General features: G+C 29.9%; 1 protein-coding gene across 8 annotated transcripts; it reads right to left on the bottom strand.

Moving 5' to 3' along the window:
- Positions 1 to 26843, bottom strand: LOC126855028 (piezo-type mechanosensitive ion channel component). 8 transcript variants are annotated; one of them, XM_050602311.1, is made up of 40 exons: positions 26452 to 26843; positions 23119 to 23211; positions 20058 to 20273; positions 19633 to 19862; positions 18935 to 19366; positions 17761 to 17883; positions 16923 to 16967; positions 16397 to 16511; positions 16205 to 16314; positions 15869 to 16135; positions 15333 to 15659; positions 15090 to 15235; positions 14859 to 15005; positions 14652 to 14782; positions 14413 to 14555; positions 14158 to 14334; positions 13557 to 14073; positions 13382 to 13477; positions 12855 to 13297; positions 12239 to 12644; positions 10653 to 10715; positions 10135 to 10280; positions 9438 to 9614; positions 7668 to 7955; positions 7509 to 7585; positions 6602 to 6679; positions 5878 to 5958; positions 4888 to 5164; positions 4659 to 4819; positions 4451 to 4588; positions 4177 to 4341; positions 3774 to 3921; positions 3455 to 3669; positions 3230 to 3388; positions 3015 to 3141; positions 2505 to 2911; positions 1982 to 2283; positions 1645 to 1888; positions 1264 to 1491; positions 1 to 986 (listed from the first exon to the last, which is right to left on the bottom strand). In XM_050602311.1, exons 2-40 carry the CDS (start codon positions 23180 to 23182, stop codon positions 875 to 877), a joined length of 7728 nt encoding a protein of 2575 aa, XP_050458268.1. In that variant the 5' UTR covers positions 23183 to 23211; positions 26452 to 26843; the 3' UTR covers positions 1 to 874. The 8 variants fall into 8 exon arrangements, with proteins under 8 accessions (XP_050458268.1, XP_050458267.1, XP_050458271.1 ...); XM_050602310.1 differs by having other exon boundaries at positions 16923 to 16970; XM_050602314.1 differs by lacking the exon at positions 17761 to 17883.

A 26843-nucleotide genomic window follows, 5' to 3' on the forward strand; every position in this document is an offset into this window, starting at 1 on the left:
TTACATCACAATAAACTATTATATTTTTATACACATATTATTTGTGTATATGTACAAACATTCTCTTTTGGCGATACATTTTTCATTAATTATTTAAAATACGCATTAAAAAATTAGCTAAACTACAAGGCTATATGCATTCACAACTAAAGAAACGTATAAAAAACTGAAATGCAATCATACTGTTGATTCAACATCTGCTTATATTCTTTTATATCTTAAATGTACATATAGCGCACATTTGGCAATGAAAGCATTTTAAGACAATTGTACTTTTCATTTACAGTTAAATTTATTTTTAAGAATTTATCATATTGTGATATCAATGTTAATATTTTGTGAAAAGTTAAAAAAAAAAAATTTTTAATGCATAATAAAAATTAACAAAATTTTATAATTAATAAATATTTTTATATATTATTTATATATTACTGTATTAATAACCAATGATATATTTTTAAAATCTTTACAACTACGTCATACTTCTTTCGGATCGGATATATTTTACAAGCATGTTACTTAAATGCTATATATAAATATTTTCATGCATTTCCTCTACGTAATTATATTGAATATAATTACTCTGGTATATATATATATATATATATATATATATATGTATATATATATATGTGTGTGTGTGTGTGTGTATAGCTTTGAAATAGGAACAACCACTTCATTATTTTTTGTTTTTCAACAAATACTTAGGCTCACATTGAATTCCTGAGTTTTTTGCAAGACAAATAAGTTGCCTTTTTTAAATTTGAAAATATGTGCATGAGATATATACTTGAAAATTTGTTCTAGCCTAACATCATTTATAGAAACATTACGAAACATTAATTATTATAAAATCTTTGTTTTTTTTTACAATTTAATCGCGATGAGATGGTTCTCCCTGTCTTCTTTCTTCTTCCCCTCTTTCTTCTTCTTCCTCTTGATCTTCATTATCAGTTCGCTCTCCTTCCTCGGGTGGTCTCGTCCATCTAATAAAACAATTTTTTTGCAATTTTGTTGTAACTCTAAGGTATACTAAAAATCAAAATATGTATATTTTAAGCCGATCATTAATCTATCATTAACAATTGTCTCAACCGCTGCTTTTTATACAGCCACTACTAAAATCTTTTAAAACTTTTGTATGCATATCTTAACTTAACTTTTATAAATAACCAGACAATTGTAATAATATTATAATATATAATATATAAAATTTAATATATCTATTACAGTAATATCTAAAATTTATAAACAAAAGCTTACCTAATGAGTGTTTCTGGCGATCTATATAGGAAGATTAATTTAGCGAACAGATCTTCTTCGAGGCATAAATCGCCGCTTTCGCGAACCAAATAAATATCTAAACAAAGGCGAAGAATTCTGTCGACATAAGGTAAATCGTCGAACATAATTTTGGGTGCCATATCGCTGACGATTTTCCGCATCATCTGACTTATAACTATTACTGCCGTAGTATATAAACCAAGAATCCTGTGTGTTATACATATTATATTGTAATTATATAAAATGTTATTAGATAATAACGAGCTCATAAAATATTTTCTCATTATTTTTCGTAAAATTATAATTAAAAATATACACATGTATAAAAAGCTCTTTTTATCTTTATTATTATAAACTTACCCGAATCCGCTGATGAAGCTTAATTCTTTGGGGAAAGCCTTGTCGTTGAACAGAAACATCATAATATATTTATCGCAATCGTTTAGTGGCACCTGTTTCAGAACATCTTCGTATAGAACATCAGTGCATGTCTCGTGAATCACCCACCATTGTTGATGAGCGCAACAATCTTTCTTTGTTGATAAATGAATACTGATGTTTCTATAGAGATATTTGTCATCTTTACCTTCATGATCTGTCTGGACTAGAAACATAAAAGTAATAATCTTTTTTTTCTTAATATTGCTCTTTAATTAATTTTAATTATGCTCATTCAATTAAGTGTCCAATTACTTACGTGAACGATGCGATCGCATTAATTGTGGAACAACGCTGGTGGTTCTAGCAGTAACTTTAAGAAATTTTGGAAAAGCGCTTTGGAATATTATCGTTGCATTTTCTGCGTTAGCGTCCTCATTTAGCATGTCCACTAATGTTTGTCTTACAGGATTGAAATCTCCGTTTACGAAGGGCGGCAGTTCTATATCACGAATCGTCGTAGTGATTCCAGTAGCATCCTTAACGTCTGTTTTTCTTGAAACTGTCCATTCCACATGTACAACCATTGTCGTAGTATTAGAAGCTAGTTCCGTTTTTAATCTAAAAAAATAATAATGATAAATCTTTGAAATATTTTTATGTAACGCATGAGATTTTATCTCCCAACATTATTATTGCTTTTCCAGGAAGGTAATAAAATATTTTTATTATATTTATACTTCTAACTTTCCATTGCTCAAAAGGTTTTATTAATTGTAAATATTTATAGATTTTAAATTAACTATTTCAAAGTTATAATTTTTTTTTTTAATAGAACGAACCTATCTTTATCAGGTGGAGAGATACTCCAAAATTTTCTCGAGAAAGTGTTGAACCTTACTGCAGCCACATCAGAATAAATATAATTTTCAAAAAATGTAACCGCCGATCTATCTGTCGAATTTATATTTGTGAGAGTTTTATATTGGTCTTCCGTGTATTCAATAATAGAACTGCCTTGCGCTGACATGGAATAGATGGGCTCGTATGGGCCGATCCGTATTTTCATAGATACATCATAAGGTAAATTCGATATACCAACTGTACTACCAAGCGCAAATAAGAGCAACGGGAACCAAATTAATCCGATTATGAAGAAGAGAGCACTCCCGCCTACCAAATATTTGCTCAGTTGCTTTTTCTTTTCTCCACGTGGTTGAGGAAAGTCTGACTCGACTCCTCGCATGCACTAAAATTTTATAAAAAGTATATTATGTTGAGAAAATAATTAAGTCCTTTTTTATACTTTTTTATACATAGTATTATTTATAATATATTCATATATAACTTACTTTGATTTGATAAATGCTAGCAAAAATATCTTCCATCTTAAACCAATCCATTACAGTCATAGACGTATCAGTCCAGATCCAATCCATAACTGCGCGAAGTTCAAAGAGAAACGGAACCAACATAAATCTGCGAGATAATTTTTAGATAAATATAGAAAAAAATTTTATATTTATTTACAATAAATGTAAATATTTATAATGAATATTTTACCAACCCTTTGAATAGGACATAATTTATAATACTGTATTTTTTGCATAGAAAGTTACCCAGTATTCGAGTTGGGTAACCTTGTCGTAATTGATAAGCTGCTAGCAAAAGATAGAAACATTTCACCATGTACCAGATTTGCGGCGCAAGGTTATCATTGAATTGTCTGCAATTATTAATATGCTGTACATCATATAAATGTTGAGAGAAAATAATAATAATTATATTTTACCTTTCTGTTACGCTCGGTAAAATGAAGAACATCCAGAGATGAACACCGAATACTAAACAGTATTGGAATATTAATTTTCCCGCGATATATTTTCTGAGAAAAAGAGCTCTATCGATAACGATTAGGGCAAATTGTAATAACAGCATCAACAGGAAAGGCATAGGAACTCGATTTTCCTGAAGGTAAGCCGTTACACCACCATCGCCTTGTTGAGTCTAAAATTGGAAAACACATAATATCACACGTACAATATGCACATCAATATTATTATTTATATAAATCTAAATAACGTAACAAATTTTGCAATGAATATTCTTACTCCGAATGCGGAGAAGCCGAAGATGAGCAAGAGGAAGTTGAAGAAGTCGCAAAGGAACATATAAGCGTAAACATTTGTTTTCTCTTTGCCTACTGGACTGATAATCGTTTCAAAGAAATTCTTTATTGGTTCGGCATATTTGTTGACGCTGCAAAATTAAAAAAATATAATTTGGTTTAATCAAAAAGAATACAATTTAAAATTAAAGTTTTTTAAAATATTATTTCTATTTGATCTTTATTACGTATAATATGTCAGAAATAAATTTATTTTACTATATAAATAAATAATAAATTATAAATTTTACTATATAAATTACTATATAATAAAATAAATAATAAATAATAAATTTTTTAAATTTATATTATATATGCTTTGATAAAATATATTAATTATTACTTACGTCATATCCATTGTCTTAGACAAAGATTTATTGTGAGGATGCATTTCTTCTTGCACGGCTACGAGTTTCTCGTTATCGTCTGTTGTTGATGGAACATCGCGTGTATCATCCGTTACATGGGCATTTAAAGATCGTTCTTGAGGTGTCTTTACCTCTACATGAGAACTACAGCACATTAAAGAGATGAGCATGACATTTATAATCAAAAGATATTTATAATTGAAAATTGATACGTGAAAATAAAATATTTTTCAGTAATGATCGACTGACATACTCAGTTTCTTTCTGTGTGTCAGATTCTTCTTCTCTGTCAGAAGGTGGTAATTTCGATGGCATAGTTATTTGAGAAGGAATAACTTTCCGCTGTTTAATAGATGAAGCCGTCCATTGGCCCAAGGATTTTAACATTAATCTATAGATCAATTACATGACATTATATTTTATAAAATATTTTTGCATATATTAACAAGTATTCTGTATACCTATGAAAGAATAAGATAAGAAGCAGTAATAAATCCCAAAGAGCATAATTAGGTCTCTTTAAAACGCCCATAATTCTTGGCACGTATAATGGATTGCTTGGTGGAACTCGTGGTGAAGGAATCAATTCCAATTGAAAAATACATTTTATTATGACAATGGCCTGAAAATTTATGTATTTTTGGTTCCATTATATATTCAAAAATAAAAACAATAAAATATATTTCTTACCTCCACATATGCAATCAATGTTACCCAAAAAGTCTTAGAGGGTCGCGGGATCGTTAAAGAACCCCATAAAAATACCATAAGCGGCAATGGTGTTGACAATACAGATGCGTTCTTAATTTGATGAAGAAATATTATGAAGTAACAGAGTAAACTGGAATGAGCGAGGATTCCAAACCAAATAGATGCTGCCAGCTGTATGATGGGTGGTTGATCCACTTCTGAAAGTTCTTTAATCTCTTCGTCTTTCTGGGCTGCTAAAGCTTGCGAGAAAAGTGTGCTGCATACATAAAATTTTTCAGTCAGTTATATTTTGTAGTACTAAATATATATAATTTATCCAACACAAATTCATAGAAGAAAGATGATAAGTTACTTAAATGAAAGATGGATCTTACATAAGACATATAAACAAATTATTTTAATTTAAAATATAGTAACTCTTAACATGTAACAAAAATATAAAAATTTTAATTTAAATCAAAACGTTATACATAAAAAAGTATTTTAGAAAAGTATCTTTTTTATATTGTAACACATAAAAATATTTTTCTGTTTTGAAATTAAACAGTATAAATTAAAATAGAAATGCATCTTTCTTCTGTGAAAAATCGATATCAAAAGCACATTTAAAGCTCAATTCAAAAATTATTCCTGTGAAAATAGAGCTAAAGACATTCGAAAACATTGGCATTTACCGCAGTTCAACATCATTTGTTTCTGTTAATGTGCATGATAATTAAAGGGATACGAAGATCACTCATCGTAAGGCAATTTTAATCATTACATGACTCTCATCGGGTCAGAAAATAATTTTTTTTAAGGATTTCACAAAATATAGCACGCAAAATAGGTGTTGTGTCAGGTAAATGGATACAAGAAGATCTTGATTGACGTGCCGCATGCGAGGGCAGGCGTGCAAATAGTGCGTTTGAAATAATAAGGAGGCCAAGCACATCAAAATGCTTGGATTTCACGACACACTTTCGATACCTGGAGGAGGACATGTCCAATCCTCGCTCCAAACTCGGCGCCAGAATTCGGATATGCGGCACTGTCAGCGAACTCTCCTTCCTGACACAGACAACACCACGCTCTTTCTACGTTTACTTCGTACGAGTGTATTTCAAATGCAAAAAGTTTTAATCAAGATTCAAAAACATTACTATATTATCAATTTTAGATATTTATTTATTATAGACAATGATAGAGAAAAAGAAGATAATGATAAAAAAATTTTAATAAAATAAAATTTTTTTTTTAAATATTTATAATAAAATATATTTGAATATAATATATAAAATATATTTTTATTGTTTGTGTATATTAATTAATGTTTTTTAAATATATATTTTTTTTTAATTTTATTTAACATTGGTTTTTAAACAAAATATCATTTTTTAAAAGTAAAGATAATAATTTACAAAGTTGCTTAAAATATAATAAAGAATATATTATATATGTTAAATTTTTTAATAAGGTAAAAAAATTAAAACAAAATTTAGTAAACGAAGGTACGAATATAATCATGCGAAAAATATACAATTAACTTATTTTTGCAATTAAGCATGCACAGATAAGGTTGATAAAAAATTAAATATATTTGTCAAAATTAATTACGATAAAGGTAAATTGGAGGTAAAGGATCATCTTAGTCTTATGCATTATAAACTAAAATTTCACTTAAAGCATTTTACAGCAACATAAATGCCCTTACCTTTCATCTTGTGGACGGGGTTGACTCGGACCTTCGCCAGGATCTATCTGTTCCTCGGTATTGCCATTTGTAGCTGATCTGTTACAGCAAGCACATTTACTACTAGCATCTACATATTTTTTTTTTTAATTTTGAGATCGCTAAAATTACACTCTTTATATATTTATACCTTCTTTAAATACCGGGTTTTAGACTTTTTACTATTTTAGACTCTAATAGAACATAAGGAAAGAAAGCACAAATTAACTCTAAATGCTTGTTGACGCTAATATTTTGAAATATGCTTTGCAACACTAAAGAACTACAAATTAATTCCTTACCGCAATTGTCTTACTGTTTACTGAAACAATTTACTGTTACGATTATAAAAATATTTTTAATTATTTGGTTTAGATTATGAATATATATGCGGTAAGGTATTAAAAAGATAATATAAAGAGATATAAAGAAGATTTAAAGTGTTATGTTGCGTAATATATATATACAGGAAATTAGTGTCTTGTAAAAGTAGACTTGTATCTATTTAAACAAACATATATTCAAATAGCAGCTACACAAATTATAAATAATTTATGCAACTACGTATTTACAAACTGACGCTTGAAAAGCCGAGGGAACATAGCGTGAGAGTAATTAATATCCTATATTTGTGAAAAGAATTTTATAATTACAAGCAATAAGTAATATAAATTTTCCTAAGGTAGCAAAAAGGAGAATAAATTTTTTGTGGAGGCTAAAATTTTTTATGGAATTAAGAATAATAAATAATAATTAAGAATAATAAATATATACAGTTTCTTAATTATATAATAAACAACTACAATGCAAAATTTTATTTTATAATTATAAGATTTGTAATACATGAGAGAGAGAGAGAGAGAGAGAGAGAGAGTGAGAGCAAACTTACCGTTCCTGTATTAGAGGTATCGGCTGCCACATTTGATTTATTCCTAATCGCGTTCCCATTCTAAAATCTGGTTTCGCCTAAATACACAATAATCGCTAATAATACTGCAACTATTTTATTTGTGGAAATTAATATTTTTTTTTCTAATATGATTTTTACCTTTAGAGTTTTTTTCTCTCTTGCTAAAACTTTGCGGATATATCTATAATCGTGAGAGAATTGATTGAGATATTTCGTCATCGATGTTAAAGTGCTGTTGATCATCACCAAGAGAAACTTGAAATATGTGGATAACGAGGCTTTTTTGTCGTCTTCTGTTTTTTTGTCGTCTTCCTTTTTGTCTTCTGATTTATCTTCCTCTTCGTCAGAACATTCCGGCGTTTTAGCCAAATCTGTAGCTTCTTTATCTTCCATATCTACTGAGGTGAGACTCGTTCGATCGGGACCCTAATTAATTTTACAATAAATTTTATATATATCTAAGAATATTGCATACATACACAGTGTTTAAATAGTAATCGTGAGCGTGAAAATAATTAAATCTGTCGATAAAAATGCAAAAGTGCATACAAAATGTTTTGAACAGTAATTGTACGAATAATTTTGAACGAATAATTATTACGTTCCTATAAAAATTTAAAATAGAATTTAAAAAACTTTTCTTAGGCGCTATCTGTCAATAATTTTATTTTTTGATGTTTGATAATCTAATATTTTTCTCATCCCAGATTTTTCAAAATTATTTCTAATATCGACAGTTTTTAATCATAATCAAGATATTTATTTTATTTACTCTTGATTATATTTAATATTTTTTATAGATGTACTCATACTGTACACATAACAAGCGTACAATCACCATATAATTACAAAAGAGAGTTACAATAGATTTATAAAAATTTGAAATAAGCTGGTTTTTAAACAAATTTGTATACATCAACGATGAAATACTTCAAAGTTTTGCGTGATTACGACATATAAATTAATTAAAATTAAGTACGATGTTAGACGATGTGAAGACAACAAAGACCATACTGAGATTTTGCTTCCTATAATTTGCTGCTACTAAGCCGAGAGCTCAGAAGAGAAGAAAAAAGTGTCATCGATAAGTAAAAGCGTTGTATAAACGCTATTAAAAATATATATATACACATATATATTTATATATAATCATCATTATTATATAAAAGAATACGCTGCTGATTACTTTATATTATTTCGTGTTAAATCGTATTTAGATAAGACACAAATAAAAAACGTAATAAATAAAAGACGTAATAAAACATAAATAAAAATATTATAATATATACATTATAATATAAATTAAATTGTATAAAGAATATTTTATAAATTATGGAATACTGGAAAAAAATTGTATAAAAGAAAAATATATAATAATATTAATGCGGCAAGTTAATAATTTTTCGCAAAAAACAAGATTAAGGTATCAGTAAAATAAAAATATAAAGGACGAAAGTAGAATAGAATGTTTTACGACAAACGAAGAAGCAGTAATACAGAAGAATGGTACTAACAAGAAGAATATACTAGCACGAAACTGTGCAAAACAGGACTTTGCAGGACAGGAAAGCAATAGCCAAAAATCGGATTTTATTAATAAAGTAATGTGCAGTTGATTTTTCTGAAACAGAGAGTGTTAAAAAGAAAAAAAAAATTTTAGCATTTATATATATATAATAAATTAATCTAATAATATACTTTATAATAATATATATTTTTTATATAAGATATAAGATTCAATCTTTTCTTCAAAAATCAACCGCACATTGTTATTCAATAGTGAGATCTGTCTGCTTGATGTAGTCATTTGGAGACAGTGTTATAAACAAGGGTAAAAGTTGACGATTATAGCCAAATAAGTGCCTGCAGCGATCATGCAGCCTTTTAAAGGGAAAGGGGATGTCTCACATCGGTAGCCATGGCAGTATCAGTCTCGGAGCGAGCGCTTAGATAGGACATGGATGATTTCTTCCGAGTCAAGGGTACACTTCTACGTCGGAGTTTCAGCGCGTCCTTTTCGGTCCCTCCATACATGGCGACGTGCGTCGCGATTTCAATGTCTGTCTTAATCAGCGTGTTCATCAACTGCAAGGAGACTTACGCGTCAATTCTCACGATTCAATATTTACGATTTCATGCGTCGTTTTGGTCCGGACGTATTGCGTGGGTCTTTCATCTTCGACGAGGAGACAGAAAGAGAGAAAGGGAGAGAGAGAGGATTGACAGATGCGATCGGTAAACTTAGAGCAAAAAAAAAAGAGAGATAATAGGTAGTAAAAACGGCATACATGAGAAGATTTTTTGTGATCTTTATGTGAAAAGATTTACCATTTGGCTGTAAAATGGTCTGTCTAATCTCAAAATATTTTTATAAATATAATATAAAGATTTCACAAAAACATACAAATGTAAATAATTAAAATTTATTTGTATGATATTTGGAATTTTTTCAATTTTCGATGAATCATAATATCTTATTAGAAGATTAGTGATGTATAACACAAAACCTTAATTGTTTATTGAATTTCACTGCATAATCACACTCAAATTCATACGGAAATCTTTGAAAAATCAAAATAATGAATAATCTGATACATATACATACCTCCGAAATAGTCATTCTTCTTTTTCGTCGCTCCTGTTCACGGACACGTTTTTTCTCTTTCTTCTCAGCTTCGCTGTCAGGAACCAAATCGGTAACGTCATCATCATCCAGATCGTCAAACATGTAATAGTCTCCCGATCTGATTGCTAATTATAAAAGAGATTATTGGTTTTTAATAAATTATTTCTAATACGTAAGCAAAAGCCATGCATGTATAGTGATAATATAATTAGAAGAAAGTGCCGGGATATTTAAGACATTTGGTTATTATATTGTAATTTTAATACAGTCATTTTACATTTCCGCGTTCATTAAGAATACACAAATATGCACGTCAATAGATAATTAAATAATTATGAAATTTATTGATACAGCAGGCATTTCAAATTATACATAAGCTTTTCTATTTTTAGATTGTACATTTTATATACAAGTTAAACTGTAGAATAGATCTAGGATCATTGGGGGATGGGAACATCGATTAGGGAAATGCACAGATAGCTATAATATACATTTACCCTCTCTGTTAGTCTTCGGCGTACGAATTTTGTACAACGGCCGTGTTCCTGGATAAAGTTCATCTAATAAAAAATAAAATAAAAATGAAAAAAACTAAAAAAAAATTAGCAATATTGGTACAGAGCACATAATATATTACAGTATGTCACACATATGTATATCAAGTAATTCACAATTAAATTCCTCGCTTCTGAGTCCTTGATGAAATTGCTGTATGAAAAATTATCATCATTAATAGAGATAAGAAAAAATTTATTTATTTTATAGAAATAATTTGGACATATATATATTTAATTTATAAATTTCTTAGCATATATATATGCTAGAAAATTTAAAGTTTAAATATAAGATTTATCATTAAATTGTAACAGATATATGATAGATAATTATGATTAAAAAGAAATAAAAAATAAAGAATGATAGAAGATGAATATGCATAGATAGAGACCTGTAAAGGTAAACGTTTATGTACAGTAATATTAATTCTTTTTAGTTATACATCTTATATATACAGTATATTCTACTACTAAAAAAAAAGAGACACTCCTACCACTCCTAACAAGACGAGACAAACATCAGACAATGTAAAATGTTTCGTGAAAGATTTAGGTATGCAGGCGTGAGATATAAGCGTATGTATAAGACATCGTGGCACACTGGCGACGAGGAGATTGTTGCAGATGAGCGATTACAGGTGTGATGCGAATGCGGGGAACGAGAAACCGTCGAGATGATCGATTGGCGCGGGGTGTGCAGCTCGTTCATCCACGGCGGACCGCTCGGGAAACTGGATTGACGCCGATGTCGCACGGATGATGTTAGCGATCGATCGGTCGGATTCCGATCGTAAGGCGGGGGCGAGAATACCGGAAATGTCTCGTCCGGCGACGGTCCCCGAGGATTTAGCTCGCTGCTGGGCGGCGAACCAAACGAAATACGAGTCGGCTCGAGATAGCCCTCGAGGCTAGCCGTCATAACGGCGGAATTTGGTGTAGGGGCCTGTAATAGGGATGCCGCTCGTGGAGTCAGCGGAGGTGGCTCGTCGTCGTCCTCGTCCAGAGGCGTCTGATATCCTTGCGGGGGCGTATGTCCCGATACGCAGGAGCTCATGCTGGAGGTTCTCGCCAGTGGCGCCTGTCCCTCTTTTTTACGCATTAAAGATACAGATATTACGTCTCTACTGCATGTGTTGAACGCGTTGCAACGAAATGATAGTGATATTGCGGAAAGTTATAAATCTTATGAATTTGATATTATGGAATTATTTGTTAGTAGAACTGAAAATGATTGATATTATGAAGAGAGTAACGAGTGTCGATTTTTTATTAAAAATATTTAAAAAATTAACTTATCTGTTTTTTTAAGTTAGAATATTCGTTGTTATTAGAACAGAATATGTGCTTTAAGGACTTTTAAAAGAAAGTTGATTATAAATTCAATACTTCATAATCTAGATAAAACCTTATAATCACTTATTGAAAAATAACGATTATACTTTCTTCAGAATTACTTCTCGATATAATATATATATTATTTTTCTATGTGAATATTATTTAAATTTATCATCAAGAAAGGATTGCCTTACCGACTTTGTGAGCCTGAATTTCTTTGTAAGCTGGTCTCTGTATTCTTTGTTGGTTAGCCTTGATCTTATCCATTTTGTATTTCAATTTTTCTAAAACTGTTTTCTCCACATTCTCTTGGATATCTATACGCTTCTGATGGAGCTCTTCAAGAAGTTCGGCGCCACGAGACGCTAGGATGCTCATGGCTTTTGTCTCATCCACTATATGAAAGAAGTAGTAGCTTTTGAAGAGTCGTTTCTGTATTAAGAGGAAAGAAAGGCATAATCCATCCCAAACCATTCCGATATCTTCTCTAGCGACGTTACACTCGGAATTGACGAGATCCGGCAATTCACTGGAGCTCTTGAACTTTTTCAGACATGCGATGCCAAGTAACTGCACTAGCCAACAGGCTGAATGTTCGAGCTAGTAATATAAAAAAATTTAATAATTTTTATATATTTTTCTTTAGATTATCTTCTGTGTTTTTATTTATTTTTAATTTTTGTTGCTTTTTGAATTAAATTTTTCTATTATGTTATTATTTTTAACTATTTTAATTATTATTTTAATTAAAATTTTCTATTTAATATAGAGAAACATGCTCTTTTTATAAAAAATAGCATTGAAACTTACATCTTTGATGAGGACACAGCCCACACCCTGAAGTAAAGCCTTCAAAAAGATAACAATAACGTTGTATCCGATTAGCAGGTTCCACCATTTTAAAATAATTTTCATCGGTCTCAAATAAAAGTCGCTTCCTTGCCAAAGGAATACGAATGCTCCTATAAGATAACCAAGCGAAAAGAGATTTGTTCTTTTCGTTCCAGCCAAGAACATGATCGACAATGTCACCCACATGAGACTCATCATGCAACCGCGTTTGATTATGTCTAGCCAAGATTGAATGTGCGATACGTAATCTTTGATAGGATTCACAAAATTTGGTTTCTCCATATCTTGAAAGACGGAATAATTATGGCCAGCTACAAAACTTCTGCCAGACTGTAAGCTTTGTTGTTCGATATGAAAGACTAGACTTTGCCGCACGATCATCATCAGTAAGATAAAATCGCCTGAATGTAAAACAAAGAGAGACATGTTTAACAATGCTGCAAAATTTTTTTGTCAATTTCAAGAATAAAAATAACAAAACTCACAAATCAATTTTTTAGAATTTGGTGGAAAATCTGGATTAGGAAGATACATCCATTCCTGCAATCTTCTCATCACCTCAGACTCGCTCCATGGATATTCTAAGACAAATTGAAAAAAAAGAAAAAATCATTTATTTGCTTTATCTAATTTAAAGATTTATATTTGTCATCATATTACCTATACAAAGCCACGAAGGTGGAGCCACAACGATGATATATTGAATAGGTAGAAGAATAATGGCAAAACTTCTAAAACAAGGCCAGATTCGCGCCACGGTTTTCCTCTTTAACGGGAAAAATAGTAACAGCCACACGCTATACAAAACAGAATAAAAGTCTAGCCTTGTGCCGATCAGCGTAACAATTCCGATGAGACACATTTCAAGGCCGAATTTGTAGAAACCGTAGTTGAAGAGGAACTTTAAGCATTCTGGCAATCCCTTATCAGCATCTGCTCTAGTGATGTTCGGAAACATTACTTGAGGAGTCTCCAATGGTTCTCCTTTTTTATGCCGATAAAACCATTGACGAATCCTAATAATTTTTCTGAAAGTCGTCACAGTAACGATGCCAATATAGCCTTTCAATAGATCCGGAAGTTTACCCGGTCCCGCTTTTTTCATCCCAAACCATTCGGCTATGTTGTAGACAGTATTGTTGCTTGCATATTGTTGATTGCCCTCCTCTCCGTATCTCTGAAATTATTTAGAATAATACGTGGAATTAAATTATAAGAAAAATTTCCCCTTTGTTGTAATAAAATATATAACAGTTTTTACAGTGCAATTGACGTTCCAGTTATCATGATTGATATATTGGATTTGATACAACATTTTGGTGACCATTAAAAGCGATATTATCGCAGCCATAACATTAATTGCTTTTATTTGAATGTTTCTTTTGAAATTAATCATCACAACTACGGCGACGATAAAGAAGAAATTTATCGCGCATACCTAAAACATATTTATCTATGAAGTTAATTTTTTATTTAATCTAACAATCGTAATAAATTATAGTTATATTTTACTTACATCATTGATACATAAAAGTATGAATGAAATAAAAACAATTTTCTGCATGTGAATTTCGAGAAAGAGCCAAGCATAATTGTAAAAATTTACTAAATGCTTTGTTATTTTTCGAAATAGTGCAATTCTTTCTAATTTTGACATATCTGTAAGAAATTTTATAAACATTTGATAGAACTTCGTGATGTGTTAGAATAATGATAATAATCGGCAAAGAAAATAAATGCTGAAAGCATATGTACGTTTTAACTGCTTCAATGTGTACATTGTATTATTTTCGTTTTCAGTGAGCGTGACGTCAGCCGGTGAAGATATTGGAATATTTAAACTAGGCGAGTATCCCAGGCTGGCACGTTTAAATGAGCTTTCAGGCCTAAAATTGATGAAGACATATACTTTTAGATATTGTCATTATATAATCATTTATGATATATTGTTTCTATACAAACTCTAATCTGTCGATATTGGTAACATTGAGGAAGTCTTTGTGGAAATAATGAATTTGGAGCACTGTGATAATGACGAAAAACGTTGGGGTCAGCAACCTCACGAATAGGTCTTTGATCTCGTATTTTTCCAATCCAATATCCATTTGTCTAAAATGATAACAGAATAAATGCGTTCACTGGGAGATCTAAATAACTAATGAACGGAATAGTAATTAAGTAGTAATTACTCACAAATCTTGATCTATACCGAGGTATTCCCAATAACTCGGAAAATTTCGAAATTGATATGTATAAACGAGAATCAGCATGGCAATCGAATATCCAATGACAGTCACCCAGAATCCGTACATCATTCTTCTCCATGCTATCCACGATATCTGAAAATTCACGCGCCATTTATTTATAAAATGTATCTTTATTAACAAGTTTTAAATATGTACCTATGTGAGTATGCTTAAGAATTAAATACGATACCTGGAATGTTATGACAAAGAAGAGGAACAGCGACATGTAAACAATTCTAAAGACTGTCATACGTTCGCCCGTAATGCCACAGATGAACAGCATGATTGCTACCACGGCAATCCAGAATTTCGTCAATAAATTATGCAATAGCTTCCCGACATTTTTCATAAATTTGCTCTTGATTTCTGGTTGATCGTGACTCATGGCAGTTGTGGCTGTCGAGACAGACACGTGTAACGGCGCTATCATGTCCCTCAGAGTGGAAAATCGTTGTTGTCGTTTTCGTTCTGCCATATATTGTCTCATAGTAATCCAGAACATCGATATAAACAGACACTTTAAATAAATAAATAAAATTCTGCTTTAAGTATTATGTTTGTACATATAGATATAATATAATATAATTTATAAAATATGATATATAAATTTAAGAAAGAGAGAGAGAGAGATAATATTAATAATTTAATAATTTTTAAATAATGAAAATATAAATTAAAAAAATTAATTTTATAAAAAATATTTGATATCTTAACTATAGTTTGTACCTTAACTATCAGATGCCAACGGCTGAGCTCATCAGCTTTGCTAAAGCCAATTTCAGAAATTTCAATGCCGCTCACGTTTCGTGGCAATTCTTCGTCGTTCAAATCCATACTATAAACATATTGTCCGAGAAGCAAAAGAGTTGCATAGAACACGATGAAGGGAGAGCACTTCATCATGGAAGCACGTTTATCGGGCACCATCCATAGAATCAATGCCCATAGAAGCAGGACGAATGTCGTCCAGCTGTGGTACATTATACTCCATGTCTAAAAGATGATAAAAACAACATAATTTTTCCATTTATTTGTTCGTAGTCTTTATTTTCTCTTGCTTACCATCATTATTATATTCGTAGCTAGATATGATGAGTTTACTATTAATTGGAAGATGGAGTATACTGCCATAATTATTTGTTCGATGATACCTGGTGTTTCATCAGGCACCTCTAATTTACAAGATAGTTAATTAATGATTTTTAATTGTTTATGGATCAATTTATTATTGTGCTATAATATTCATATCATTACCTTCACTGAGACTTTGCATTTGTATGCTATCGTCCTGTTGACCGTCCTGAACGATAATACTTCCGGTAGCGGAATCTTGAAGAAGTCCCGTTCTGCCGGATCCAAATCGCATCAACTGTACAGCACAAAAAACATTCTACTTCTTTGTGGAATATTTTTCAATATAATAATTAAAATATTATTTTATTTTTTTTTTATAAAATATACTTTACATATCACTATTATTAAACTAACATTTTTCTAACAATCTATCATGCTAGTAATGGCAGGCTCATACAAAATGAATGTAACAATATGCATTTACCTTCACCAATTTATTAATGTTCGCTAAATCTTGTTAATAATAATGATTTTGTGTGTAAACATTTTCGGGATCAATTCGCGCAAATGTACGCTAGATCTCACGATTATTTGCACGAATAAAATCTCGAACTGTTTGACGAAATTTATTTTTATCACATGCACAAGAAGAATGGATTGTTAGTGAATAATTAATTAATCATGCAAATTTAATTGATATACGTACAGGTGTTCGCTCGTCGATTGTTGGTAACGACGAATCTACGACCGGCTTCTAAAACAATCGCAAACTAAACATAGCAGCATCCAAACGGAAAAAGATTTTGCTCAGCATTAAACAACAACTGCACATCTGGAAAGCGATAGCAAATAAAAATACGAAAAGTATTTTAAAATAGGCGAACCAATTTTTTTTACAAAAAGTCAATTCTCGGAGAAAATTTAAACAGTGATTATTGATAAATAAAGCTGCGAATGATGAAGATTAAGATCAAAATCTTCTCCAATCAAAATTGTTTGTGAGTAAAATATTGGATGCACATTTAATAAAATGTTTAAAAATGCTAACAAAGATTTATTATATGTATAATTAGTAGAAATAAAATAAAAAAGTGCAAGAGAAATATTATAACATGTAATCACAATAAGCAAGTAAAGATATTATTTAAAAAAATTAAAGATAAAAATAAATTTGAAGATAAACTTTAAGATATTCTTTAATAGCTTAAATAATCGTAAATTTGAAAATGTTACCAAAAATAAAAACAAATGAAAAAAATTCAAATTTACTAAACATGCATGACAGATATATTTAAAAGCTTGACAATGTTAAAAGTTTCGAGAAGTCAATGATGTTTTTATAAAAATCGACAACTGAACAATTGGAAAATGGATTTGAAATAGAAAATTTTATGCAATCTTGATATTCAGTGCCATATCAGTGAGATAAAATCTGAAATAAAATATAGCTGACAAAAAGGAAGAGATTTTACATAATCACAAATAATGTGGAAGCATCAATTGTACATATATCAAGTTGGCTCGAATGTGGGACGAATCCTTACGCGAGCCTTACGTCGCGCTGATTGCCATCTTTGAGAAGGTGTTCTGCGTCTGATGGATACGTGTCTGGACAATGGAGTGTCCAGATTTTCCAGTTTGTCACTTAACCGCTTCGTTTCTTTTGCCTGGAATGCCTTGTTAGTAAAAGCTAGATATTTTCAAACTTTCCCACAAATCATAATCGACAGAATCGCCAAAATTATATCAAGTTTAAAAATTTTCAAAATTATTTTATTGAATATTGAATTATCTTCTCCATAATTGAGTCATACTTTTATTTTTTTTATTTGCAGAAACATAATATCATATTATTATAATTATTACGACTAATTTATATTTATATAATAATTATAATAAATTTGATTTTATACTTATCTGATATATAATATGCATATATATCGTAAACTTAAAATATTATTACAAAAACATTATCTTCATAATTTTGCAAAAAAAAAAGAAATATATAAAGAGATATATATTTGGCGAGTTTGTAATTATATAATAAATTCTGAGTTACTGTTAGTCAGAGTTAGTTCAAAGATTCCGTTAGATGATTATGCTATTTGCGTTGCTAATGTTAATTATTCCTTATCCACAAATTTGTTAATTAAGTTACACGCAATTGGCAGACAGCGTATGATTTGGAACAGTAAAGGCTTTTAAGTTTAAAGTATACCCCAAATTGCGAAAGAAACAATATAGAGAGAAAATGCCGCCTAATACTGTATTACAAAATTTAGTATATTGTATAAAGAGATATTTAATCACATCGCTATTCTAATTAAATTCCATTAATCACAACAATAAATTTCTATCTAGACTAACACTATAGCTTCATCTATAAAAATTATATATTTGAATCTAAATGTTTCTTTTTAATATGAAAACAAAAAAAAATAATTTTAATAATTTTAATGTAATTAGCGTTAAAAGTACAGCTATCTTGTTCTAAAAGCTTTAAATAATACATTAAATATACATTATATAAAAATCTAATATTACTTATTGTTAGTAACATGATTTTTATATACACTATATCCTAATATAAAATGTGTATAAATTTAATATTTTTAAATAACATCTTTTCTCTGATTAATAATATCAAAATTGGAAAAAAAATCATCATTTTTTTATAATATTATAATTGTGATTAGATTGGAAAATATCTAAACTCACCGGCTTCTTACTAAGAAACTGCGATTGCAACGCGAGGACATAATACAGCCAGAAGAGTCTCAAAGCGTATCCATAAATCAACCAATCGGCATCATTTGTATACTCCACATTTCTCGGATCGCTGCAGTTGGTGTGGTAAACTGCAGCCAGGGCCAGATAACGCGACCAAGCGCTGGATACGGGAATAATTTCCTGAGGCCATTCATTTTGATATGCGAGCAGCGCGACAATGTGCGCGATCACGATAACCATGATAATCCTGCAAATCACGGCGAATTTCTTTCGCAATTCCTTGTTGCAGGCCCAGCATGTTGCGGCGCCGAGAAACATCAGGAAGTAGAAAGCCGCTTCTATCGATGGTTTCAAGGCCGCGACGCAGCACAACGACGCCAGGACGACGTAGGTACCGATACCTCCCAGGAAGTTGATTATCTGAATCATGGATGTGCGTAGGCGTAAGTTATCTTCGGCTAGGTATCGATTTTTTTTTCGCGGAATACAATGTTGGCAGTTTGGCGTGCAGAACCGATTTAGAGCAATCTTGATTAAAAAATTTGGATGACGCAAATATATATATATATATATATATATATATATATATATATATATGTGTGTGTAACATTTTAAATATATTAATTACTAATTGTGAAATTATATTAAATATATAATTTTTCTTTTAGGAACGGAGATATGATTACCTTTGTGGTACTATCTTCCGTTTTCTTCTGCTTATTTTCCTGACGAAGAGAAGGCTCTTCTTCCTCATTGCTAATACGTTTTTGTGTAAGAAAACGACATATAAAATATACGGCGAGTACAGTGGGTAAGACTAAGAATTCTGGCGTCAGCCAGTAAAATATTTCCCATACAGATGCGCTATCTAATCTGACAAAGCCTATGTGTCTGAAAACCTTCTCTAGAAATTCGCCTGAAAGTAGATTTATTTGTAAGATTTGAAACTAAAGATATGTATTTTTCAAATCTTAATATTTAAGTGAAAAATTATGTATATATATATATATATATATATATATATATATATTTATTTATTTATTTAGAAAACTTATAGATTTATAGATAATATACTTATAGATAATATATTTTTTATCAAAGTAATGCTTACAGTTTTGCAGGAAGTATCCGTAGGGCGGTAATGATAGGAGAACTATGTGAAAGGTGATCTGAGCTATGGCTATAATGAAGGCTAAACAGATGCAAGTCTTTAGATATATTCCCGTGTGACCTGCCATAGTTCTGTGGGTCGGTATTGGGACCATCGGAGAATATAACATCAATCCCAGATAGATGATTGACAGCCCCACTGGTCGCCATATTGTACCTGTAAAATTAAAATTCATTTACATAAAATTTGCATTTCTTTTTTTAGAATTGTGATATTATTAATAGAATTAATATTACACATATATGCAATTTAAAATGTTCTTTTTTAAAGAGTTCTAGAGTTCCTGAATGAGATCTAAGGAAAATATTAAATTTAAAAAATAGGAATTTGAGAATATAAAGTGCTAATTTCACGTTTTTGTTACATAAAATAAAGAGAGAATGAAAATGGAAATTAAATTTTTTTATTTTAATTAAGATAATAGAAACAGTCACAATTATTTCGTCAGAGAGGGAGAGAGAGAAAGAGGAAGATCTTATGCTATCTTATTTTAATTATAAAATGATTTAGTTTGCTTTTGTCGTCAGAATAGGAGAGACCTTTCCTTGACGAAACATATAACAGCGCGTAAAAAGCACATGCAGCTGTTGATATGATTGTTCCTACATTTGAAAAGGTCACTTACGATGAGAGTTACTTGACACACAGTCAATAACGATGTTCTCTAGGAAGTGACATTTCAATCCCTCAGAGTATTTTGACAATATCTTTTATTTTTATTATTATTTATTTAATTAATTTTATTTATTTAATTTGTGTATTAAATGTTTAATTTTTTTTTTTTTAATTTAAGAAATTATACGCAATATTTAATATCTAATTATTAATATCAATATTTAATTATAAATATTATACGCAATATTTTATATATTATAGATATATATATTTAACTTAATAAAATGAAAAAAATTAGTTTTCTAGATAAATATGTTTCTTTAATTTATAATTGATTTAATGAACACCCGGTATGTAAATATGGCAAACATATGTGATAATTAATGTCAATCATTGCGGGGAGTTTGGTCTGCCGATGATAATTACTTTCGGAGCGTTACAAATGTTTCATGAATGTGAGTTTATCCGTTAGTTCAGATATATTATAACATGCTAGAAATTGTATTATTTAGACTTTTCTAAAAATGTTTGCACAAATATCGTATCATTTTCAGTCGTCTCTAGCAACTTACTCATTCTATTCGTAGCACATGTTAAATTTGCCCGACACACCTAAATAACGACATTGTGTGGCTGCCAAGTAAAGTTTATCACAGACTTCTGCACAAAATTTCGCTAATCATTGTAACAATTGTCACTGTTTGATTTCTTTCTTTAAATCAGCATTTTTTTAACAGGTATTGTGGTATTGCAGATATTTTTCTTTTTCTACAATAATCATTCTTATGTTTTTAATATTATATACAATATTAATAAAAGATTCATATTATTTCTTTAGTTTTAATATTGATATATTATTATCTATTTTTGAAGCAGTTACATGTATAAAATTATCAATATTAAGAATAGAATAATTAACTGATTGTCTTTTTTATGTTACACTCAGCAATAATACACATAACAAATTTAGTTTAATTTCCTGATTACCAAAAATATAAGCTAATTTGGACTTACATCGTGCGCACGTGCGGCATGATGATTGAAGCAAGGACGTTAAAATCATTATATTAGAGAGAGAGGCTCTTTTTATCATATATAATTCTTATATTCGATGAACAAGGTCAAAGGTTTATGAGTCTGGTTTCTTTTATAGCACGAAAGCGGCTTCGGAAATAAAACTACACGCACGAAATTTTCGTTAATGATCTTTGAATAATTTTATAAAACACAAAGCCAGTCATTTGGTTGATTATTATGAGGATTATAATGTGATATTACTTTATATCTTATATTATTTAATTAATTTGTATAATGATTGATTTATTTTGCACATAAATATATAGATAAATATAATTGATTTTTTGTATTATTTTGATAATATTATTAAACATTTTTAAATTTAACGCAAAGAATACAATCTGAATAAAAAATAGATAAATTACAATATATTATCTTTGCAACTTCGTATAAATTATCATATTATTTAGATTTTGGCATTATTATTTCTTATATTTCTATGTAAGATAATCTTAACGTAAGAGCTTCTTTCGTACACTTGTGATTCGATATGCGATCGTATGTTTGTTTTGACAAAATTAGTAAATCTTGTCCTCATATGATATGGATACACGAGTTCAAGCGCTCGCTCCTAATTTTAGAATACTCTTCAAGCCGCTTAGGCATATATTTATGATGTCAATGTGGAACAATGTGGAACAAAAAATAAACTGAGAAAGTTAATAAATATAATTAAAATAAAAGAAAGTATTCCAAAATATAAATGTTTATTAAAAATTGATAAATATATATTTACCGATAGATATTAAAATATAGGAAAAGTAAGAAATAGAATAAGATGCGTAAAGGATATATATAGCACACACGCAATCTCTCTCATCGGAGGATGTTATATATATTGTGAAATGTACAATATTTTATCTGCTATCGCGTAACTATTAATTAGCATAATATCGAATATGGTTAAGCAATATGTAGATAGGTAGCCAACTAATTCAAATTAAATTCCTTGATTCTACTTCTTATTTCTTAAATGTATGATGAAGTATGATAAACCGGCATTTTATGTTTTACTAGTTGTTAATTATGTGTATCTTTATCTAGTAGTATTCTATTGTAATTTAATTTTGCAGGATATCAATAAACATATTTAATTACAAAGATTATTAATAATATTAATTGAGATAGCAATAAATACGCAAAAAATATAACAGATATGCAAAATAGTGCAAGCTTCACGTGTAAAAATATTTTGTGTTTATTTTTATCTACTTGTATTACTTCTAAATTACACGCAAGGCATTTTTAATCTACAAGATACGAAAGTGAAAAATATACTAGAAAAAAGAGTTATGCGAACGAGACTCACATCCGGCCAAGATGACTGGTAGAACGACCCTGAGAAGGGCCACGTTCAGCCAGTACTTCGTCATGCCTCGAATTGTCTGGATGGCCTTTCACTCTGAAACAAAGAAGTAAGAGATATAAGTGGAAACATGTGCGAGAATATTTAAAAAAAAAATATTCTTAAAATTTCTCTAAAAATTTTACGACATAAACTTCGAAATCGATAAAAACTCTGCCGCAGTTGAACACCTTTAACCTGATTTTGCCGAGATACATAATGCTGACGTTCCGCTCTTCGCTTTACGATTGCGCTGTCTCTTTCAGATCTGAAATCTTTTTCATAAACCGGTTTCTATCGTTACGTTTCACGTTCGTTAATATGTTCTCAGGTCGTCGCATTGTCAGCTACTCTTGCATAATTCTATTATGTATGGTACGAACTGAATTCTTCAGAGTATTCAAACTTATTCAAAATTATTTATGTGAAGTATAAAATAATCTTATCGATTTTATGTAATCATTAATTTTTATTTCTAAAAAGATGGTCTGATAAAATTATTATAATTTAAGATCACTTTTTAATATTGATAACAATTACGCATGTGTTACTTGACAGCTGTATGTATAATGATTTGTGATTAAACTGTTGGGAAGAGTAGCAGCTGAAAGATTCCGAAATGACTTGTTATTTAAGCAATACTGGAAACGGGAACGAGTATGTTTTTGGTCGTGAGAGGATTCAGCAAAAAGAGGCGCGCCCACGTTAATTACGGGCCACAATTACATAGGGACATTGCTGAGAGGTGCGCCGGTTACGCTTTTATCGTATAAAGATGTGAGCGCAAATGATGTACGTGATAGAAAGAGGGGAAAAACATGACATTGCGTGACGATATTATTCTACCACGAGCGATATTAATTTGCTTTATAATTCTATGTGACTTGACAGCTGCTTTCATGGTGTTACGTGTGCATAAAGAAAAAGGAAGTAATATGATGAGATAAAAATAAGGGATAAATATTCGTTAACTAAATATAGCATTAACCGCTTTTTTTAATTGCAATATTTAATTCAATTTTTTTACACGCTATTTGCAAAAAATAATAAGAAAAAAAAAATTAATTTATTGTAAGATTTAGAGTGATTTTTTGGTAAAGACGAGAAAGTATATCGAATGTCAGAAAATCCGTATATATAAATCGCATCTAATGGCTTTGACTTATTGAACTGCCTGTGTGGAAGACAGAATGGGTGCAGCGTAACGTCCCCTGATAAATAATAGCTGGATTGACAATATATTTATATATATATTTATTCTATAGCATGATTTATGTATAGTTATATTATAATTATTTCCGATAAAAATTTATACCACACAAATTATTTTTCTTTTGATAAGTGTTGTAAAAGGTACATTTTGATATTATTTCGTATTTTTATTTTTAATGTTATTATATTATTTTTTTGGCGTTTGTTTTTCTTCTTATATATTTAATATGAAAAATTATGTTTACATTGAATATTACAGTAACAAAATATTACAGTAAGCAAAATGTGCACAGATTTTATGCCAAGTTGATGTATTTTGTATGCAATTACATCAACATGTCGCACATCACAATGAGGAGTTAAACAACAGAATGCATAATATACTTAATGCTACTTAATTTTATCATACTTAAGAAATAAATTGTGCTGTGAAATATCACACTGAATTTATCATGTTCTTTATAATTCTATCACGATAGATCGTTTTAACGTTTAGAAATGTTTTGTAAAATGTTGTATTTAAATTATTTAACAAATATAAATTTTTCTTTTAGGATTTAGACGCCTTCTGCATGATTATCTAAAATGATTTGAAAAAAATATTAAAAATATGTTGTATCATGTTAAAAAATATGTTCTGGAAGATTTTGGCAAAGATACACATTCGTTAATAAAACATAAGACATTGTTAATGAAATAATGATTAATATTTATTATCTCAATATAGTTGCAGCACGTATCATTGCGCAACTGTAAGTTAAACAAAAATAGATAGCAAAATTTTCTAATTATCCTCATTTAATTTTAAGCAAGAAGCAACTTTATGATAAAACTTATATTTCATTTATTATTGATTAATTCGAACAAAGCCAAATACTTGTTTTCTTTATATTATTGTTTAAAAAAATTGTTTAATAATAGTGGAATTGTGCGAATAAGTTGCTTCATGAACTTCTTTATCTCACACGCATAATTATACATGTGGGTGGGAGGCTTTATGTATTTAGTTGTGCGATAATTCTCGCAGATATCACCAAGTGCAAGACCGTATATGTATTCAAAACATTTTATTAGTTTTAATAAATCACGAATAACATTTCCATAACATCCACACGGATATATATATATATATATATATATATATATATATATATATATAATACAAAGATAATAAAATTTGATGATAGCAGATAATAAATGCTATCATGATGTAGACAGTAAATACAATCTTGAATTTCTTTTGAACCGTTCTTATTTTCTTATTGTCAATAATTTCTAGTATTTTTAAAATTAATAGAGAAATTGTTAGTTTTTATTCTATTTTATTCTATTCTATTCAAAAGTCTTTGTTTCATTCTTACAATTAATATTAAGAAACAATTGTAAATGTACAAAACATAAGAGGACACCAAGATTAAAAATACCGTGAGAGAAAAAAATTCATAAAAAATTTTATTTACAAAGCTGTTTTTACTTTAGTGATAGATCCGAATCAGCATTGCAGACTAGTCCTTGGCACGATGGCATATATTTGCGATGTTTCATACTTCCGTTTACAATTCTAGTCAACAATGCCGGCAAGGAGTTATGCACACACAATTTTACATTTACATTATTGTTTTACTAATTTTATTCTTAATTTCTTTGGATTTATAGGGTAACTTCACTCTACTGTATACTTCTATTGTCATATATATTCATATTCATATTAAATCCCATTTGTTATTCCAAAGTCAGTTTATAACGATCAGTACGAGAAATCTTGTTATATATATATATAAATATATAAGAAAAAAAATTCAAATTATTTTATTTAACGCAACAACGAATTTAACATACAATCTGTTAAGTGGTTTTCTTTGATTTATCTTTAATTTATTGAATAAACAAAAATCTCTTTACAACTCAAACAGACTCGCGATATTTTCTAAGCCTTCGTCTTTTTTCGACAAAAATCTATTATACTTTTTAACATCAAAAGTCAACAAATACTGGAACAGAAACTCCACAGAGATTCCAAACATTTCGCAGATTTTCGACGTCAGCATTTCGCATTAATGTAAATCGTTGCAGTAAGAAGCGTACCTTATACGAGCACACTGACACACCGTTTTAGAGCATCCCCTTCCAAGGGTTTTCTCCCAGCTGTCCTTAGGTCGATCGAACTTCAAAGGGAGCAACATACGCTTCCCGACACACTTTTCAACAACTGCGAAAGCAACTCACACTCAATCACTATTTCTCACTCAATTACTAATACACCTTGTGCACAATGAACTGTTAAGTATTTGTTATGGCTTCATGAATGACAGTTCTACATCCACGTGTCATCTATTACTATCCTACTCATCGGAGCATCGACCAACGGTCGATCGATTCTCCGTTGCATCTGATTTTAAGCGTTCACTGATGTCTGGCAACGTGGTTTGTCAACGACTAACTGACCATCCAGGCGCCTAGCCAAGGCTAGGCCTGAT

Source organism: Cataglyphis hispanica, chromosome 15 (assembly GCF_021464435.1).
Source record: "Cataglyphis hispanica isolate Lineage 1 chromosome 15, ULB_Chis1_1.0, whole genome shotgun sequence".
Lineage (NCBI taxonomy): Eukaryota > Metazoa > Arthropoda > Insecta > Hymenoptera > Formicidae > Cataglyphis > Cataglyphis hispanica.

What these genes read in the sequence shown, in the direction of transcription:
- LOC126855028 (XM_050602310.1), bottom strand. Translation starts at nt 23,182, where the DNA reads ATGACGAAGTACTGGCTGAACGTGGCCCTTCTCAGGGTCGTTCTACCA. An exon ending in ACCTTCGTGGCTTTGTATAG is followed by an intron (nt 13,478 to 13,556) that starts GTAATATGATGA and finishes AATTTGTCTTAG; the next exon opens with AATATCCATGGAGCGAGTCT. An exon ending in GACACACAGAAAGAAACTGA is followed by an intron (nt 4,342 to 4,450) that starts GTATGTCAGTCG and finishes AATGTGCTGTAG; the next exon opens with TTCTCATGTAGAGGTAAAGA.